The following is a 19,955-nucleotide window of genomic DNA, read 5'->3' on the forward strand; positions in this document are numbered from 1 at the left end:
CTCCTCAAGTTGATATACATAGGCGGTTCCGCCTTCTGGGAACACAGCTCTCCCTCCTTTCCTACCCCCTCCCTCCTCTCCATGCCCCTCCCCCACCCTCCTCCCTCCCTCCTCCTCCTCTTTCCTTCCCTCCCTCCCTCCCTCCCTCCCCCATTTTCCTCCTCCCTCCCTCTGTCCCCCTCCTCCCTCCCACCTCTCATCCACTATTGGCCAGCAGCCCAAGGAAGTGCTGTTCTGAGGGGCGTGCGCTGGGAAATGTTCCCCTGGGATTTGCAGACTTGGGCGGATCAGGACCCCTGACTACTTAAGGCTCCTCTCAGCCCCGAGCTTCCCCAGGGGGTCATCACAGGACAATTCCCCAGTGGAGCCCTGGCAGACTTCATGAGTACAAAGTCCAGTATTCATTCATTGCCCCAGAGAGTGAGGCAACTTCACTGAAAGGTTTTCAGAAACACGAAAACCGCATCAGTACTCCTGGATTGTTTTATACACAAAAAGAAGGTTTCCCTGAAAGAGCTGTGCTCTTCCCTCCGGGGCCTTAGTGCCTTCAGTTTGCCAGGGGTCCTGCAGGAGTGGGGGCAGACCAGAGTGTCCCCTGCCTGAGTGATGGCCAGCCTCCCTGCGTCTGGACTCTGATGTGTCCCGGGAGAAGTCCAGAGTGACGGGCCAACAGGGATGCTTGCTGCCTCCGGAAGAAATCAGCCCGATCCCCCGCTGACTGGCCTGAGGCCCCTCACTGTACACATTTTTCTTGCTTCTTTTCCTGGGGATTTACTTCACCTGAACAAATTAAGCCCCTCTGTCTTATATTTGGTGAATGGCTCTCATTTGCGGTAGAAATCCACCTTCCTGATGACCCGTGGGGCCCAGAGACCCGGGCTCCCCTCCGTGTCCCTGAGGGACGGATTGTGTGGAATTGGTTGGTGACACCATCCAGAGTGGGGAGCACAAGAAGTACAGTTTTGTATCCTTTCTCGTGCCCATCAGAGCTCAGATGGGCTCCTCGCCCTGCCTGGGAGACAGGTGTTTTGTTCAAACCCCAGGTGTCGGTTTATCCAATGTTCCCTGTATTTTCCCACGTCACCAGTGCCCGTAATAATGCTTCTCTTAAACGTGTGTCACACGTTCACACATATCTCATTCATCCTTGGAGGGAACCTTATAAGATAAATATAGCTGAAAAAATGGAGGCTGAGACGGGTCAGTTATTCTTCGCGGGGTCTCATGCCCCCTGAATGCCCTTCACTCCCCCGGGAGCTATGCATCACCACTTTTAAGCATTTTATGTGGGATTCTGTGTCTACACCTTGGTCACTCAGCTGTCACTTCACTCCGTCTGTGAACGGCTGCCTTATATTTTCTTCTGTTTTCATCGGACCCCGGGGTTCGGCCGTTGTTAACTCCGGGTGTGTGCCGGTTAGGGGTGTTCTGATGGCCTGAGTCTTAGTGCCTGCGGACAGAGATGCTGACTGTCATATAATCAAAGGGGCAGTTCTGTGCAATGAGGCGTCCCAGCCAAAGTCCTCGTTTAGAAACAAGGCGAGTTTCTTCCCCCAATTCGTTCTCCCAGCAGACGTCGTATTTTGTTCACATCACCGTATGGCATGCAGTTTTCTAGGTGCTGGGAGGGCTGCGGAGGTGAGGAACGGAGGGCCCTTGAGCACAAGAAACTGCTTAGGGCAGTAGATGCTGTGTGTTCAGAGCCCGGGGGAGGGGCCAATGGGCTGTGACAGTGACCTGAGCGGGTGGTCCCAGCTGGCTGCCAGCTGGCCGCGGGCACAGGTGTGGGTGTTCTTCCTGTTTAGGGCACCTGTGCCCAGCTCCTTAAGGGGTTTCCTAAGTGGAGGACCAGAAAGGTGTCCCTTGTGTTAATGAGGGGAGTTTGGAGAACCTGAGGATGGGGGCTGGTTGCCAGGGAGACCGCCCACGTGGTCACAGGGGCGGGGCTATCGGCCCACCTCCTGACCTCAGGAGGAGGGGCTGCAGGGGGGCCGCCCACGTGGTTCCAGGGGCGGAACTGTCAGCCCCACCCCCTGGCTTCGGGAGCCCCACCCCTTGACCTCGGGAGGAGGGGCTGCAGGTTGGATCCATCACCAATGGCCGATGATTTCATCAATCAGGCTCCTGTAATGACACCCCCATAAAACCCAACAGACGGGTCCCGAGAGCTTCTGGGTTGGTGAGCACGTGGAGATGGGGGGGATAGTGGGCCCCGGGGCAGCAGGGAGCTCGGCGCCCCCTCCCCATCCGCGCCCTGGGCAGCTTTCCCTTCCCTCTGTTCCTGACTTAATCCTTTTACAACAGACCAGCGATCTAGTGAGCGATCTGTCCCCCGAGTCCTGTGAGCGGCTCCGGCCAGTTCGCCAAACCCAGGGAGGGGTCGTGGGAGCCTCTGGTTTATCACGTTGAAAAACAAAATTCAGCCTTGTATTTTGAAGACCTAGTTGGCTTTATGAAGTGATTCCCGATCGGGCAGCATCCCTTGTAGCAAGGGGAGGGCAGCTCTGGGATGCTGCCCAAAATGGAAAGTGTTTCTGGGAAGGGAGGCTGGGCGAGCACTCATCCCCAAAGGAAAGAAAGGATTGTTACCTCCCTTAGGGGAAGGGCTGGGCGTCTCATTAGGTGGATCACCTCAACTTCCTCTGGGAAGAAAGGGCCTTTGTGACCGATTTTGTCATTGGTGCAGATCAGAAAAGTCCTGATTGATTGACTTAAAATCCGACTCTTGAAGAAATTGAAATGACAATTAAGTCTTAGTTTGAGTTCCTGGAGGCAAGTGACTCTACCCAGGGTCTGTGGCTTGCTTACTTTTCTTTTTTTTATAAATGTTTTTTTAATTTATTTTGAGAAAGAGAAATAGGGAGGGGTCAAGGGAGGGACAGAGAAATAGGGAGAGAGAATTTCAAGCAGAATCCGCACTGTGATTGCAAAGCCCAACGCGGTGGGGGGGGGTAGGAAGGGGGGGCTCCATCCCATGAACTGTGAGATCATGAACCTGAGCTGAAACGCTTAACCAACTGAGCCACCCAGGCGCTCCTGTGGCTTTCTTTTTAACCATAGGTCATCAGAGTATCTGGATTTGCAAAGGGCTTCAGAGGAGCATGTGTGTGCATGTGTGTGTGTGTACGTGTGTGTGTTGGAGTGCGTGGGTGCACCACACGGGCTTGTGGGATGTGACGCCACCTTCAGGTCGTGTCACAACTGAGTTGCACTGTAGGACACCGGCTGGTGCCCGAGAATTGCTCAGTGGTGGGGGAGTCCCCAGCCCCCCAAGCTGGGATTGTGTGCTCAGACCTTTGAATTAGGAGCGCTTTTAATAGGAGGGCTTGATGAAGAGGGTTTTTGTCCCCAGAGTGTGAGTTACAGTTCCAAGAGTTGGCTCCTTGTGCATGCTGGGTCCCATTCTAATGCCATGATGGCTTTCGAGCATTTGCGATCCCCTTAGAATCTCACTCTTGGAATCACAAGGGCACTGGCCTGAAAAAGCTGCATTTGGGGACCAGGTCTGGCTGGTCTCAGACCTTGAGCCATGATTTGACACTTTGGTTGCTCAAGATCGTCACCGGGAATGGGGTTGCTAACTGGCCGCCTGTCTACCTCCCTGGCTTGGATGTGCTGAACCCGACCTGGGAAGGGGACAAGACCAGGCCGGTGAGCGGGCTGGGTACCCCCCGGCTGCCCATGCCCCTCTGGGCAGACCTCCCTGCTCAGATGTTCCTCCAGGTACCGTGTTCAGAGCCAAGGTGGGATTGCTCTTCTGGGTGGTGCAGTGTGCAGAGAGGAGGCATGCCTGTGGGCACCCTTCCTTCTCCCTGACCTTCTTGAGAGTTACCAAACTTGGAACAGCGAGGAATGGGACACCTGGGCGGCTTGGTTGTTTGAACGTCTGACTTTGGCTTAGGTCATGATCTCGCGGTCTGTGAGTTCGAGCCCCATGTTGGGCTCGCTGCTAGTAGGCTGGCAGCACAGAGCCCCCACTTGCGCTCTCCCCCGAATAAATAAATATTAAAAAAAAGAAAAAGAAAGCAAAGAATGGACCTCAAATCCCCCTTCCCTCACCGACACCCGGCGTGCATACGTCTGGCGCAGGTTGGAGGACACAGTAAATGTGAGCCTCAGGGGCCCCACCTGCCACCCTCCCCATTCGGTCACCAGTCACGGCCCGCAGCCACTGTGCTGGGGAAGGAATGCAAACAGAGCTGGCCAGCAGGCGTGGGACCTTGGCCGGACCTCAGCCGACTGGCCTGAGTCTCCCAGAGAGAGCAGAGAGGGGACGGGAGGGTAAGACAGGTGCTGGTCCTTCCCCTCAGCAGCCGCCTTGCGAGCTTCTGGGCCCGACATCCTCCTGGGATGTGGTGTGGGGGGCGCTGAGGGAAGGCCCAGAGGGGGGCAGTGGGCAGAGGCTGGGCTGACGTGGGGGAGGGGTGTGGGGTCTGGAAATTGACCACCAGTGTGTATCTCTAGTCGTGCATCTCCAGTGAGAAAAACAGAAGCCGATGATTCTGTGGTTCTTTCGCTACGTGTGACTTTGGTCTAACGTGCTCATCACTTTTCCGTCTTTGAGCTCACTGAATGTGCTAATAGAGACAAGCCACAGAGAAAACACTGTTAGCAAGCGGTCATTAGAATGTAAGTCAAGCATTTGTCCCCTTCAGAAAAAGAGCTGGTGACAATGTTTAGGAAGATCAAAGTGTCCTCTTAAGGAGGCTTACATAAATACGAGCTTTTGATTTCCTATTTGCAAGCATTTACTGATAGGGCTTTTGTGTGGGTTCCAGAGTAGGGATCAATACACGGAAGGATCTGGAACATACTTGTTTGATTTTTGCTGTCTGGACAGCAGGAGCAGATGAACATCCTATTCTGGCCTCTCTCGCTTTAATGTGTTTCTTGTTCCTTTTTTTTTTTTTTTTTAATTGTTAGCTTTATAAGCCAATGATTATCCAGAGAAATCCTACTTCCTTCCTTCTTCTGATACATCGGGGTTGTATTCTGTTCTGTTTTGTCTGGGGACTGGTCCTCCATGCGTTGTCGTGGTGATACGTACTTCACATGCTCGACATCGTGAATCTTGCCAAGAGCCCGTGCTCGTTCTTCTTTGGAAAACGACGGGTCCAGCACCTGCCACGTGTCAGGCACTGTGGTCGACTGGTGTTCGTGGATCTGGGAAAAGGTGTCATCCCTGCCTGCGGGAGGCTTGCAGCTCGGGGGACAGGAGGACCACAGGAAGGCAGTGTCCCCTCCTCTGTGGAGGTCCTGAGGGGGAGCGTCAAAGGGCCCCGTCAGACCTTGTCACCCAGTGTGGAGGTTGGTGGAAGCCGGGAGCCATCAGCTTGCCATCCAGCCTCCCCCGCGATGAGGTGCTGGCGAGAAGCCAGGCAGCCCACCGAAACTTCTTCCCCCTCCTCTGCCCGCTGTGCTTGTGCCTCTGACACGCTTTCCCTCCCAGAGGTTTGTTTTTGATTTTTAATTAAAAAAAAAAAATTTTTTTTTTTTTGAGAGAGAGCTAAAACGTGAGTGGGGGAGGGGCAGAGAGAGAGGGAGACACAGAATCCGAAGCAGGCTCTGAGCTGTCAGCACAGAGCCTGACGTGGGGCTCGAACTCACAGACCGTGAGATCATGACCTGAGCCTAAGTTGGATGCTTAACAAACTGAGCCACCCAGGCACCCCTAATTGTTTAATGTTTTAAAGTAAACTCTATACCTAACGTGGGGCTCGAACTTACAACCCTGAGATCTAGAGTCACATGTTCTCTCTGCTGAGCCAGCCTGGCACTGGAGTTTTAAAAAAATTCATTGTGTGCTTTCAGTATGTTCTTGGTCCAGTTTTTCTTCTTCACGGAAGCATATTTGGACTTCATTCATCGATTCTTTGTCTTTTCTAACTTATTTGTGACGTGTGCTTTTATGTTTGTTACTTACTCGCTTTCCGTACCTTCAATATATTGTGTTGTGTCTTTGATATTTGAGACCAGTGTTTAATTTGTTATATTTATTTATTTTAATAAAGCCACTTCTTAATTGTTATTTTATTTTTGATAGAGAGAGAGAATCCCATCAGACGCAGAGAGAGAGAGGGAGGGAGAGAGTGTGGAACCCGATTTGGGGCTTGAACTCACAAACCATGAGATCATGACCTGAACCAAAGTCTGTCGCTTAACTGACCGAGCCACCCGGGCACCCCTACCTAATTCATTATATTTAGTGTTCTTTTTTTTTCCTTTAATTTATGTAGTTACCTCAGATGATGACTTTCCTTTCAACCACTATTTTAACCATGTCCCCTCAATCTGATGTGTAGCTAAAAATTCATTGTTTTCTACGTACGTGGAATATGGATGTCTGTAGGCTTCTTTTCCCAAGAGCTGTTTCAGTCAAGTTTCTTTTGATTTTCGAGTGGAAGTCCTCAAGAGTTCACAGAGTTACTCAGTGTGCTTATGATAAGAAAAAGAAAAAGAAAATAGGGGCGCCTGGGTGGCTCAGTGGTTAAGCATCTGACTCTTGGTTTTGGCTCAGGTCATGATCTCACGGTTCATGGCTTTAAGCCCACTTAGGGCTCTGCACTGCTGGGGTGGAGCCTGCTTGGGATTCTCTCTCTCTCTCCCTCTCTCTCTGCCCCTCCCCATCTTGCTTGCGCTCTGTCTCCCTCTCTCAAAATGAATAAAGTTAAAAAAAAATAAATTAAAGTTAATCTGTGATAGCATTTCTAAAATCAGATTGACACTCAAAACTGTATCATGCACTAATTGCCAACTTCTGTTGATGGACCCTAACTTTTATATTGCCATCAGAAAATGTTGTCTTTGGGGCACCTGGGTGGCTCAGTCAGTCAAGCGACTTCGGCTCAGGTCATGATCTCATGGTTCATGAGTTTGAGCCCCGAGGTGGGCTCTGTGCTGACAGCTCGGAGCCTGGAGCCTGCATCAGATTCTGTGTCCTCCTCTCTCTCTGCCCCTCCCCTGCTCGTGCTTTGTCTCTATCTCTCAGAAATAAAAAACATTAAAACAAATTAAAAAGAAAAAGATGTTGTCTTTATCATTTCTACATTTTGAAATAATAGCATTTTTCTCTATCAAGTAATATAAAATCTACTTTTGTGAAAGATTTATGGGTTGTTGACCTTTTGAATGCTGTGCACAACTGTGAATAATTGTGTTCTGAGTCTATTTAATGTTTTGTGCATGTAAGTCTACCTTGTATGAAATTAAATTGATGACCTCTGCTTTTTTTCCTTCCTTTCTTTCTCTCTCTCCCCCTCCACCTCTGTATTCTGATTTGCTTGATGTGCCTTTGCCCCTCTGTTCATTTTAGACTTTTCTGAAGCTTTTTGTTTCAGATGTGTCTCTTGTGTGTCTCATATACCTTCTTATATGGGTGAAGTTAGCTGTGCAATAGCATGAAGTGAAGTTTCATGTGTATGTGTTCGTAGTTAAGTATTTTTCTATACTTATAATTTCGCTTTTATGTTTTTTAAGTTATTTTTTAGATGTTAGTTTTTTGAGAGAGAGCAAGCAGAGAAATACGGAGGGGGGGGTGAGGGGGAGACAGAGGATCCAAAGCAGGCTCTGCCACTGACAGCAGAGAGCCCGATGCGGGACTTCAACTCATGAACCGAGAGATCATGACCTGAGCTGAAGGCAGACACTTAACCGATGAAGCAACCCAGGCACCCCTTGTTTAAAATATTTTTAATTTATTTATTTCTTTTTATAATTTCACTTTTAAATTTTGCTCATATTTAGTAATGATTTATTGTTGTTCTGGTGGTTACCTTATAGTGAGAACATTCTATAAATAATGTCAGCCTCTGGGGTGCCTGGGTGGCTCTGTCGGTTAAGCGTCTGAGTTCGGCTCAGGTCATGATCTTGCGGTTCACGAGTTCAAGCCCCACATTGGGTTCTATGCTGACAACTCAGAGCCTGGAGCCTGCTACGGGTTCTATGTCTCTCCCTCTCTCTGTCCTCCCCCTGCTCACACTCTCTCTCCCTTTCTCTCTCTCTCTCCTCAAAAGTAAATAAACATGAAAAAAAAATCAACCTTTTACTTTTATTTTTACCATGCAAAATAAAAATGAAGTAATTTCTCTTCTTCCATCACTAACTTTTTCCTCACCATCATGCAATTTTAGTTGATATTATCTCCACATCTTGGATTGTACCAGGAAAGATGTCTGTGCTTACGTTCTACATCTGTCATGGTTGAACAAAGAGCCTGATTTGGGCATTCACCAACTTATTCTTTCTCTCTGACTCACGTCCCCTAAACTGCCAATTTTTGTCTGTTGTATCATTTCTGCATTTCAGGGGACATAACATTTCCAGTCTGTCTTGTCATCTGAATTTCCAGTTTTGTTTCAGTCTTACTTTTATTGGAACACATATTCATTGCATAGCATTACCCTCGCACTGCAATTTACTGGTCATCCTTGGGTGGGCTAACATTTGTCTTCTAGTAATTTCCCCCGGATGAACTTATGAGATAATTTAACCTGATTTCTTACATACTTAAAATGTTTTGCAGCATTTATATTTGAAAGGCAGCTTGGCTGGATACGAAATCCTTGACTCACCATTTCCTCAAGTATCTGGTAGAAATAACTCCGTTATGTTTGGCCTTGAATGTGATTATGGAGCAGTCTGAGGCCACTTTGATATTTCCCTGCTTTTCCTGAACCTGGTAATTTTGGCAAGCTGGTAGGAACTTGAAAATTCAATCAATTTCGTGGGATCCATTTCACTGTTGACCATTCTAGAATAATTTTCCATGGCACAAGATAAGACTTTTCAATGTGTATATTTGAGTTTTCTGGTATGGAAGGAAACTTTTGATGTTTTCCAACATTACCAATTTCTTAACTTCCAGTATTTGGTTTTTCTTCTTCAGGGACTTCAATTGCATAGATTTCTTTACCTTGCGTTTCTTAGCCATAAAATTTCCCAATTTGCTTACTTATTTATTTATTTGTAAGTTTGTTTATATATTTTGAGGGAGAGGGAGAGCACGAGCAGGTCAGGGGCAGAGAGAAAGAGGGAGAATCTCAAGCAGGCTCTGCACTGTCAGCATGGAGTCCATTGTGGGGCTCGAACTCACGCACCGTGAGATCATGACCTGAGCCAAAATCAAGAGTCGGATGCTTAATTGACTGAGCCACCCAGGTGTCCCTAAATTTCCCTAATTAAAAAAAATACCTTTTTAAAAAATTTATTTGTTTCTTTTAGTTGTGTTTCAATTTTCCGTGTTCCTCACTATGTTTTGTGCGGTTATCGATTTGACCTGTGCTTCGTCTAATTGTGTCCTCATTTGTGTGGCGGCTGTTGTTTTCCTGCTGTTTCTTTCCACATTCTCACATTCTTCCAGTTCACGTTTCAGACCTTCTTGCCGTCTTGCCATCTCCTCACTGAATTGTAGCAGCTCTGCGGTGGGGTGCTTTTCACGTAGGGAATTGCCCTACTGAATCTTTTGAAATTGATAGCAACAAATACATTCATGATTTAAAAAAAATTTTTTTTTAATGTTTATTTATTTTTGAGACAGAGAGACAGAGCATGAACGGGGGAGGGTCAGAGAGGGAGGGAGACACAGAATCCGGAGCAAGCTCCAGGCTCTGAGCTGTCAACACAGAGCCCGACGCGGGGCTCGAACTCGGGAACTGCGAGCTCACGACCTGAGCCGAAGTTGGAAGCTCAACCGACTGAGCCACCCAGGCGCCCCTGTTGACGATTTTCATCTGCTTAATGTAGACATCTTTTTGGGCAGGTCTTCATTTGTTAATAACTGTGAGACGCACCCACCTGCATTCCTTACATAGATGTGCTGGATTTGTGCTTGGTATCGTTTTGAACGAATTGGGTATTCCTGCCCGGTTGTTTGCAAGAGGGTCCTGTCAGTGTGACGACCAGGTGACGTTAATGGCTACACAGCTCGGAGGCTCTCTTTTCCGTGGCCCCAAGGACCGAGAGCCTCCTGCAGATACGTGTCTTCTTCGTGTAACGCTCGTCGTCGCTTTCCCTGGAGATAGGGTCTGGGCACAAGAGTGGCTCCAGACACCACCCACCTTCACATGCAGCTTGGCACCCACTGGACACATCCTGTTCCATGTGTTGTGCCCTCAGATCATGCCCTAGACTGTAGGCAGTGCAGTTTGGGGGCACCCGCGGGGCTCCGTCGGTTGAGCGTCCAACTCTCGATTTCGTCTCAGGTCATGATCTCGTGGTCCGTGAGTTCGAGCCCCGTGTCGGGCTCCGTGCTGCCAGTGCGGAGCCTGCTTGGGATTCTCTCTCTCTCCCCTTCCTGCTTTTTCTCACTTTCTCAGGATAAACTAAAGACAAATGAAGAAATGAAGATACAAAGTGCAGTGTTGATGGGAACTTCTACGTCTTCAGGGGGTAGGGTTTTGCCTCATTCATCTCTTACCCACTTTTTTGTGTGACTCCTTCTTGACCTTGATTATTTTTAGCAGCTGTTTCCAGTACTTTCTAGCATTTGTCAAAAGTGGAATGAACATTTTCCCCTTCTTGCATTGACTCGGGACTGGTTTTCAGGAGCGGATTGGGAAAGGGTGAGGTACATAGCCATGTATCGGGGTCTCTCCTTCCATGTAGCTCCTCCCCAGTGGCCTCCCTCGGGCATGCATGTGCAGAGCGTCTGGGCATTGTCTGGGGTCTGGGGTAGTGGCTGCAAGAACCCCAGAGTTGGGTTTACTGAGTTTCCAGCCTCTCGTGACACTCTCTTTTACACGGGTGCAGGGGTCCACGGAGCATGCCATCCTAGCCCCAGACACACATAGAATCCTGACTCCGTGTGACTTCTGGAATAACTCGCACGGAATCTTAACATTTGTGTGTGATGCTTATTGGCTCCTTTGTAAGACCCGCGGTGCTGGAAGCACAGAGGTCAACAGCCATCAATTCCAGTGCTTTTAAGTAAAAAAGGATAAAGTTCATGAACAGACATGAACTTTTTTCCTCCCCCCCCCACACCCCCCCCCATAAGCTCTGTATTCGTTGTTTTTAACTTTCCAGGTGATCCAAGCTTCATTTTTGTGGCAAATTGGGTTATTCCGGGAGAAGAGATGTCATTTGTGAGATGAGCAGGTGTATAGAGTATATGGGCACTTCCTGCTATAAAACACTATAAAAATAATGACTCAAAATCCCTAGAAAAATCACAAAACCGAATAGCGCATGAGTTGACTACATGCTGTCGCCGTATAGCCTACCGAAACTGATAATTTCGCTTTAAAACGTGATTCACCCCATGGATCGCTCACTATAGTCGTCTTAAACAGAAAAACGGATAAAAACGAAGAAGTTACCCCCACCCTCCTTTTATGTCCTCATTCACGGTTTCATGAACAAATATTTTTGGCTTGCACTCTGTGGCCGGCCTTTGCCAAGCAGAGGAAGCGCAGTGGGGGGCCCTCCCCGATGGGCTCACCGTCCAGTGTGAAGGGCCGAGGGTCCACACTGGAGATAACGCTCTAAGGGGATGTCTGGGGGTGGGTGGGGGCCCAGCCAGAGGGTTCTGTCTCCAGGTCGGCATTTTCGCCGGCAGCCTTGTCCACACTGCGGCAACCCTGCTTTCCTCTGTCTACACTGCATTCGGTGGTCTTTTTAAAATCCATACACCTGATATGTCCCCTCTTTGTTTCCCTCTCCCCATTCCAGAACCCTCTTGTCAGCTCTCGCCCGGACATGTGGAATCCTTGCATGATGTGGCCCCAGCTAACGTGCCACCCCCCCGCCTCCGTGTCCTAATCCACACCATCCTTGGCCACCCCTGAGCCTTGCCCCCACACCACTGTCCCCCGTCCTCGCACCTGCTGCCCCTCTGCCTGGAGCCATGTCCCTTCAGATTCCTGTGGGGCCCACTTCCTCTGTTCTCCACAGACACCTTGGCCAACTACCCGATTTGAGATCTCCTCCCTTCCCACCATGGCCAAAGCGGTTTTTCACACATTTGACACTATGCCATGTGTCTCCTTGTGCTGGCTTATGCTAAGTGCCACCACCCCCCAGTGGAAAGCAGGATCCTTTGTGACAGGGCCTTTCTCTCTGGTTCGTCTGCATACCACATGTCCACTAAAATGGCTTGCCCCTTTGGGTGGCCTCGGTGATGAATCAAATAATAATAACATGTGGGTCTCGAGCACAGAGGGTAAGGGGGGAAGAGGCAGAGTGCACGGTTGGGGTGTGAATCCCATGTTTAAAGGGGAAGTCACAGTGAAGGAAAGAGAGGAGATTGACGGAAAGCTGGGAGTTGTTCTGGAAGCGAACAAAGGGAGGGAAGGAGGGACCTGTCACCAGTGTCAGACACAGCTGAGAGCTCAAGAAGGAAAATAGTGGAGAAATTCCCATTGGGATTGAGGCATGGCTGTCATGGGTGTTCTAGACAGGGGTCATGTCAAGGGAAGCCTGGGTGGCCCAGTCGGTTAAGCATCTTGATTTCAGCTCAGGTCATCATCTTTCGCCTTATGAGTTCAAGCCCTGCGTGGGGCTCTGTGCTGACAGCATGGAGCCTGTTTGGGATTCTCTCTCCCCCTGTCTCTCTGTCCCTTCTGTGTTCATGCTCTCTCTCTCTCAAAATAAATAAACTTAAAAAAAATACCGAAAAAAAAAAGAAAAAAAACTGGTTAGAGTGGGTGGGAGGTGAGCATTGGGGAAAGAGACAGGGAGACGTTCAACGGTCAGTTTTCATGTATAATATAGGTGATAATCTGTGGTCAATGGATATCATTGATTGCAGGTACACAATGGTCCCAACTATGTGGGGGAAATTGTAGTCATGAGTTAATGGCCGGTTTCCTTCTTTGCACCTCCTCTGCCCAGGAAGGTGTCAGGACTGATTGGGGGCAGGCGACAGTGGCTGCTCCAGGGACCTCCCACCCCATGTGTCTCCTTTGTGAGTTGCACGCGTATTAAATCAGGACACGAGCCAGTGGTCCTAAGTCAAAAGCCTGTTGAAATGGCCACACGAGATAGTGTTCCTTAAAAGGACTTGTAGCTTCCGAGGACAATGTGAAAAAAGCACCCACACGTCAGCTTGACTCTGGGTAGAACCCTGTGCTTGCCCTCGGATGCCGACTGGATTATTTCCTTGCAGATTCTTGAACAACGTCGGTTTCTTTTTCCCTCTGATCATGATGCTGACGTGGATGGTGTCTGTGGCCAGCATGGTCCGAAAGCTGGTGTACGAGCGAGAGATCCAGATAGAAGAGGTAATCAGTCCAACTGCTTGCCTGGGACACCAGGAGGAGAGGCGGGGCTTTGGAGCCAAATCCTGTTCCCATAACTGACCCCGGACTCTGTTTGGCCTGCCCTCCTCTCTGCTGGGGTTCCTGGACACAGCCGAGCTGAGGCGGGGGTCTCAAGGCAAACGTTCCACATTGAAGTCTGACGTTCTGCCAGTCAACAGGTGTTTCCTGTGGAGATGGAAGGAGCCCAAGGGCAGGCTCACCACATTCAAAAACGGGAGCCAGTGTTGCTCATTCAGCAATTTCATTTCTTTTTTTTTAATATAATATATTGTCAAATTGGCTAACATACAGTGTGTAAAGTGTGCTCTTGGTTTTTGGGGTAGATTCCCGTAGTTAGTTGTTACATACAACACCCAGTGCTCATCCCAACAAGTGCCCTCCTCAATGACTGTCACCCGCTTCTCCCCCCTCCCTGCCCCCCCATCCACCCTCAGTTTCTTCTCTGTATTTAAGAGTCTCTTACGCTTTGCCTCAGCAATTTTTATACAACCCAGAAAGACGTAAGGGTGCACTTCCCACTTGATGTGTGGTTAGATTGCCTCATGGGGAGCCTTGTTATTTTTGTTTAATATCATTAAAATTTGAAACTGTCAAAACTGCTTCTAAGAAGGAGAGTTCATGAAAGTACCAGGTGGGGGCGCTTGGGTGGCCCAGTCGGTTAAGTGTCTGACTTCCTCTCAGGTCATGATCTCACGGTTCGTGGGTTCAAGCCCCATGTCAGGCTCTGTGCTGACAGCTCAGAGCCTGGAACCTGCTTCAGATTCTTTGTCTCCCTCTCTCTCTTCCCCTCCCCCGCTTGCACTCTCTCTCTTTCAAAAATCAATTAAAAAATGTAAAAAAAAAAAAAAGTACCAGATGAACGCCGACCTTGTGGAGGAGGGGCTCACACTACCCACCAGCCTCCTACTTACTTATTCAGGTGAAGGAGACGTGTGGCAAAGTGCAGTGTTCTCATTCAGTTCTGACTTGAACTTGCACTATTGTTTTCCATATTGTCCACCTATTTATTTTACTGGTTTTCTTATTTATTTCCGTGTTTATAATTTTGAGAGAGAGGTAGAGAGCAAGCAGGGGAGGGGCAGAGAGAGAGAGAGAGAGAGAGAATCCCAAACAAGCTCTGCACTGTCAGCACAGAGCCTAATGCGGGGCTTGAACCCACGAACCATGAGATCATGCCCTGAGCTGAAACCAAGAGTCGGACGCTTCACCGACTGAGCCACTGATTTCCAAGCTGGCCGCATCCAGCGCTGGCCTCCTTGCCTTTCCTGTGATCGGTTCTGGTCCTCCTCGAGTACCCGGGTCACGACTCTGGTTTCCCTTCTCTTGACAGTACGTGCGGATGATGGGGGTGCACCCGACCATACTTTTCCTGGCCTGGTTTCTGGAGAACATGGCCATGCTGGCCATCAGCAGTGCTGCCCTGGCCATCATTCTGAAAGTGAGCGGCATCTTTGTGCACAGCAACGCCTGTATCATCTTCCTCTTCCTCCTGGATTTCGCGGTGTCGGTCGTCATGCTGAGTTACTTCCTGAGCACATTTTTCAGCCAAGCCAACACGGCTGCGCTCTGCACTAGCCTGGTGTACATGATCAGCTTCCTGCCCTACATCGTTCTGTTGGTTCTCCGTAACCATTTGAGTGTTGTCATTCAGACGTTTCTGGTAAGTGGGTTGGTTTTTTTTGTAGACATGCAAAACACGACTGCTGTATCTGCCCAACAAAGCAGTCACCACATCACATGTCACCTTATCACTTTCAGATCTCGGTGGGCTTTCTGATGCCTATGTCTGTCTCTCTTGTTTTTCTTTTAAGTTTTATTTATTTTGAGAGAGAGCAAGTGTGTAAGCGAGGTAGGGACAGAGAGAGAGGAGACAGAGAATCCCAAGGAGGCTCCAGGCCCTGAGCTGTCAGTGCAGAGCCCGACGTGGGGCTCGAACCCATGAACCGTGAGATCATGACCTGTAGTGAAGTCAAGAGTTGGATGCTCAACCAACTGAGCCCCCCAGGGGCCCCTGAAGCCTACTGGTCTTGATGCTGCCCGCAGATGCACACCTTATAATGGTCATTGGTTGACATTGCAATGGTTTTGCAAGAGAGGAGCTGCTGAGAATTGGCACTTTTCATGTAATGGGGACTGTCCTCTGGAGACTCTTTGGAAATCGGTAACATCCTAAAGGCAGCCATAGAGACTCCGTGCCTCTCTGTATCACAGATGGAAAGAAGTAGATTTCTTTTTTTTTTAATTTTTTTAAATGTTTATTTATTTTTGAGAGAGAGAGAGAGACAGAGTGTGAGTGGGAGAGGAGCAGAGAGAGAGGGAGACACAGAATCCGAAGCAGGCTCCAGGCTCCGAGCTGTCAGCACAGAGCCCGACGTGGGGCCCGAACCCATGAACCGTGAGAGCATGACCCGAGCCGAAGTCGGACACTTAACCGACTGAGCCACCCAGGCACCCCAAGAAGTAGATTTCTAAAGCTATTTTAGAAGCAAAAAAATAAACTCTTCTTGAAGCATCAGGAATCACCTTACATTAGGTGGGAAGATCTCTCCGTTAGCAATGCCAGTTCATTCATGCGTGTACCATGTAACTCCCGGAGAAGCCTGAGAATTCTTTTAAGTCTGGGATATGAAATACAAAGAAGAGAGACACTCGTCCATTCTGTTTTGAGTTTCCTGGCAATTGCAGAGCCGGGTGCATAGTGGGAACTCAATCCACGTGGAAGGGATGGGCAGAAGGCTGTGAGGACGGTCAGTTCGGGCGAGCCAGCACTGTCCCTGCAAACATTAGAATTATGCCCCAGGGTTCACTTGTCCCCAACAGGTCAGGCCAAGTTCCCAAAGTGCAGTCTGTTGGGAGGTGTGGCTAGAGCCACTAGGGGAGAATTCGGGAGATGCCGAAGAGGGATGGAATCCCAGGGCTTCGAGGGGGCATCTGAAGCCTTCCGAGGTCACTGGTCCCACGCAACGTCATGACGGTAGATGTATCCTCATTTGTTGGGACGGGGTCACTTTCTCTGCTCCTTTTGAACTTTAGGGTGAAATGCTTCTGTGAAGACCAAATTGTTTTTCTCCAGCTTCATGTAAACCTTCCTGTTTCCCGACTGGCCATGTACATACAGCATGGATGTGTGTGCACCTTGAAAAAACACGGTGTCTTTAATCAGGATTTTTCTCCATGGACACCTGCTCACCAGTGTCCATTAGCTTATGTCACACCTGTGGTACTTTATAACCCATAATGTTGGTCTCAATTAAAACTGAGACCATGTGTCACCACCCCCCACCCCGACCCCATACTCCTCACATGTAGGAAAAGAGACATTGATCACCTGGCCTGAATTTCAAACACTGTTATATGGTTTTTACTTCAATCCATCTGTTTAAATGTTGGAGCATACCGAGTCTGACTTCCTTTTACATGTTCACGTTTCCTAGCCCCACCCCCCCAAAAAAACCAAAAAAATCTAACTCTGGTACATGATATCTTCAAGCATAACATGCATTGTCAATGGGGTTATTTATTTATTTATTTATTTTTGACATAGGATTTCTCCCCTGGAAATAAAATAACATTTTCCTTCAATGTGCTCCCTTTCTAGTGTAGAATGGTGTACATGTTCCATCAGTCGGCCTGCAGTGTGCTCCAGGGCATTCGCTTAGTAATAAAAAATAAGAAATCGCTCCATTCCGTTTTCCGCTGTTCTGTGTTCTGCATTTCTGGGCGCAGCGCATTGGATTTATGGCACTTGAGGCACTGCAGTGAAGAGAAATAATTCCTTTTCACACCAAAAGCTAGCTTGTTAGCATGCTTTCTAGAATGGGCTGACATTCGGCGTAGGCTTCCAGGGTCACGTATGGAAATCACCGCCTGGAGGACGGTACGGCCCCGCCTGCTCTGGTGACGCTGGTCTGTTTGGATTTAGCGCTGAGGGTTTTTCGGGGTCTCCGTCAAGTACTAACATGCTGTTTGTCTCTTGTCCCCGGGCAGTGCCTGCTTTCCACCACCGCCTTCGGCCAAGGAGTATTTTTGGTTACCTTCCTAGAAGGGCAAGAAGCAGGTAAGGGGATGCTTTTTTTTTTTTTTTAAGTGTATTCATTTATTTTGACAGAGAGAGAGAGAGAACGAGAGTGAGCAGGGAGGGGCAGAGAGAGAGAGAGAGAGAGGGAGAGAATCCCAAGTAGGCTCCGTGCTGACAGCACAGAGCCCAGTGGAGGGCTCGAACCTATGAACCGTGAGGTCATGACCTGAGCCAAAACCAACAGTCAGACACTTAACCAACTGAGCCACCCAGGCATCCCAAGGGGATGCTTTTTGCTTTTTTAAAAAAGAGTTTCAGTGATTTGGGTTTTTAGGAGTTGACTGTGGTCATGTTGCAAGCGCTACGGTAGAAGGTCTTTGTTACAATGTGCAACGGAGTCCTGGGGTTTGATTTAGCTGATGTGAACACCTCTCCCCATCGGGTCACCCTGGATCTGTGTATTTTGTTGAGGCCACAAAATCAGAAATCAGTGAAGTAGCACGAAAGCAAAATCACAAGGGTTAGATATTAAAGTGTTGTTAAAGCTGCTCCCCCTGGTCGCCTTGAAATACGGGTGACATTAAGCAGGCTGACATTGCATTTGCAGAACTATGATCCACAGGATGGTCTTTGCTCTCAGCTGCTCTCAACTTTGCTTTGAGTTTCCAGAACGCAAGAACTCACCCCGCCAAAATCTACCCTGAAAGGGTGTGCGGTCTGACTGTGACCTTCCCTTCCTTCCAGGGATTCAGTGGAATAACATGTACCAGCCTCTGGAGCAAACGGGTGTGACGTTTGGCTGGGTTTCCTGGATGATTCTCTTTGATTCAGGCCTTTATTTTGTATGTGGATGGTACTTGAACAACTTGCTTCCTGGTAAGAATTCCGCATGTTAGAAAATGCCAAAATCAGCTAAAAAAAAAAAAAAAAAGCCAAATCCAGTTTAAAGCAATATACATGAATATTAGAATAATTGTTCATTCTTCTTTTTAAATGTAATTATTGTTGACAGGGAGTGTGAGCAGGACAGGGGTGGGGCGGGGGGAGGTAACACAGCTCTACTGTGATTCTGTGCTTTCCGTTGCAAAGTTGTTGGATCGGCAGAGTGTCACTGTCCTTGTCTGCAGCGGGAAGAAAGCAGATCGTTATCGTCCCGGTTTCATAAAGAGGAAATGAAGTGTCCGGGGACAAAGAGAGCGGGACACAGAATCTGAAGCAGGCTCCAGGCTCTGAGCTGTTAGCGCAGAGCCCCACAGCTGAGGCCCTTCCCCAGCGGAGAGCCTGTTTGGGAACCGGGGGGTAACCCAGACACTATCCAGTTTGGGGCTCTCAAACTCACGAACTGTGAGATCATGACCTGAGCTGAAGTTGGATGCTTAACTGACTGAGCCCCCCAGGCACCCCTAGAATAATTGTTCATTCTTTAAGTAAGGCCTCAGGGGGCTTGTAAGCTGTATTTTAAAGTTTTTTTTTTAATGTTTATTTATTTTGAGAAAGAGCATGTGCAGGGGAGGGGCAGAAGAAGACGGGGAGAGAGAATCCCAAGCAGGCTCCACACTGTCAGCACAGAGCCCCAGGCAGGGCTTGATCCCACAAAATGTGAGATCATGGTCTGAGTCATGATCAAGAATCAGATGCTTAACCAACTGAGCCACCCAGGGGCCCTGTGGCAGGTGCATCTGAAGGCCGTGGGAAGGCGGGCCACGGATAGTAGTGGTTTTCCCCTGCTGTGTTTCTGGGGAAGAAGGTATTTATACCACACGCCTGCTCAGGGCGAAAAGAGCAGAAACAGCTTTAAAGGTATTTTTTTTTATATGTTTAGCAATAATGTTTTGATGATTGCTAAAATTACTTGTGATTCTGTCTCTGTATTTTCCAAAAATCACCTGGGTATTTCACTTGGCATGTACCTTTAAAGTTAAGAACTAAAGGAGAGAGAGAGAGAGAGAGAGAGAGAGAGAGACAAAGACAGAGACAGAGACAGACATGGAGAAAGAGATTCTAATCTGCACATTGAATATGAAGGGACAGAAAACCATCAGTGCATTCTTTTTACAAAACCTTATTTCAGACTTGGGGAGCTCACGTGTCATTTAAAGATGAGTAAAAATCCAAATGAAATGTGCCATTGACAAGATTATTTTACAGAAAAGCAGGAAAACATGGTCTCCAAGAATTAGAGAGCAGAAGCCTGGCAAGCTGTACTTTGAACTTTTAGATTGCTTTGTCTGGGGGCTTTGAATAAAATTAAGGAAAGGCAGATTCTAGGAACTAAGAAGTTAAAAAAAATAACTGAAGAATGCCAAGGTGAGATAAAATTGAGAAGCCCTGGGTATTAGAAGGCAGCTAGGGAGCATGAGGGAGGGAGGTTACAAAATGCGTGTGATGTTGATTGTAAAATGTTTGAGGAAGGGGTCACGAGCAAAAGAATAGGGCGGAAAGTCACGGTGGGGATTGGAGGGTGATGGCAAGCCCCTGGCATCAGGAGAGATGCAGACGGGCAGCCGCAAGGGGACGGACAGACGGGGCTCGCAGACATGTACTCTCTCTGATGAGGAGATGCCCAGACCCAAATGAAACACCATAAAGAAGGAACAGTCATTAACCAGGGAGAAGAAAATCAGGTTTTGCAAAATAAGGGGTTCACCATATCAAGTACAAAGTTAATGAAAAGAAACATC

At 48.5% G+C, this 19,955-nt stretch overlaps 1 protein-coding gene across 1 annotated transcript in view; it reads left to right on the forward strand.

The window, feature by feature from the left end:
- Positions 1-19,955, forward strand: part of ABCA13 (ATP binding cassette subfamily A member 13) — a 394,379-nt gene that overhangs the window by 160,737 nt on the left and 213,687 nt on the right. The window contains exons 32-35 of the mRNA XM_047096975.1: positions 13,103-13,217; positions 14,587-14,916; positions 17,244-17,313; positions 18,019-18,150. Coding sequence (XP_046952931.1) covers positions 13,103-13,217; positions 14,587-14,916; positions 17,244-17,313; positions 18,019-18,150 — 647 coding nt within the window. The remainder of the gene's footprint in view (positions 1-13,102; positions 13,218-14,586; positions 14,917-17,243; positions 17,314-18,018; positions 18,151-19,955) is intronic.

Source organism: Lynx rufus, unplaced genomic scaffold, assembly GCF_022079265.1.
Source record: "Lynx rufus isolate CCGP_SWC_20201006 ecotype Redwood Valley unplaced genomic scaffold, mLynRuf1.p SCAF_4, whole genome shotgun sequence".
Classification (NCBI taxonomy): domain Eukaryota; kingdom Metazoa; phylum Chordata; class Mammalia; order Carnivora; family Felidae; genus Lynx; species Lynx rufus.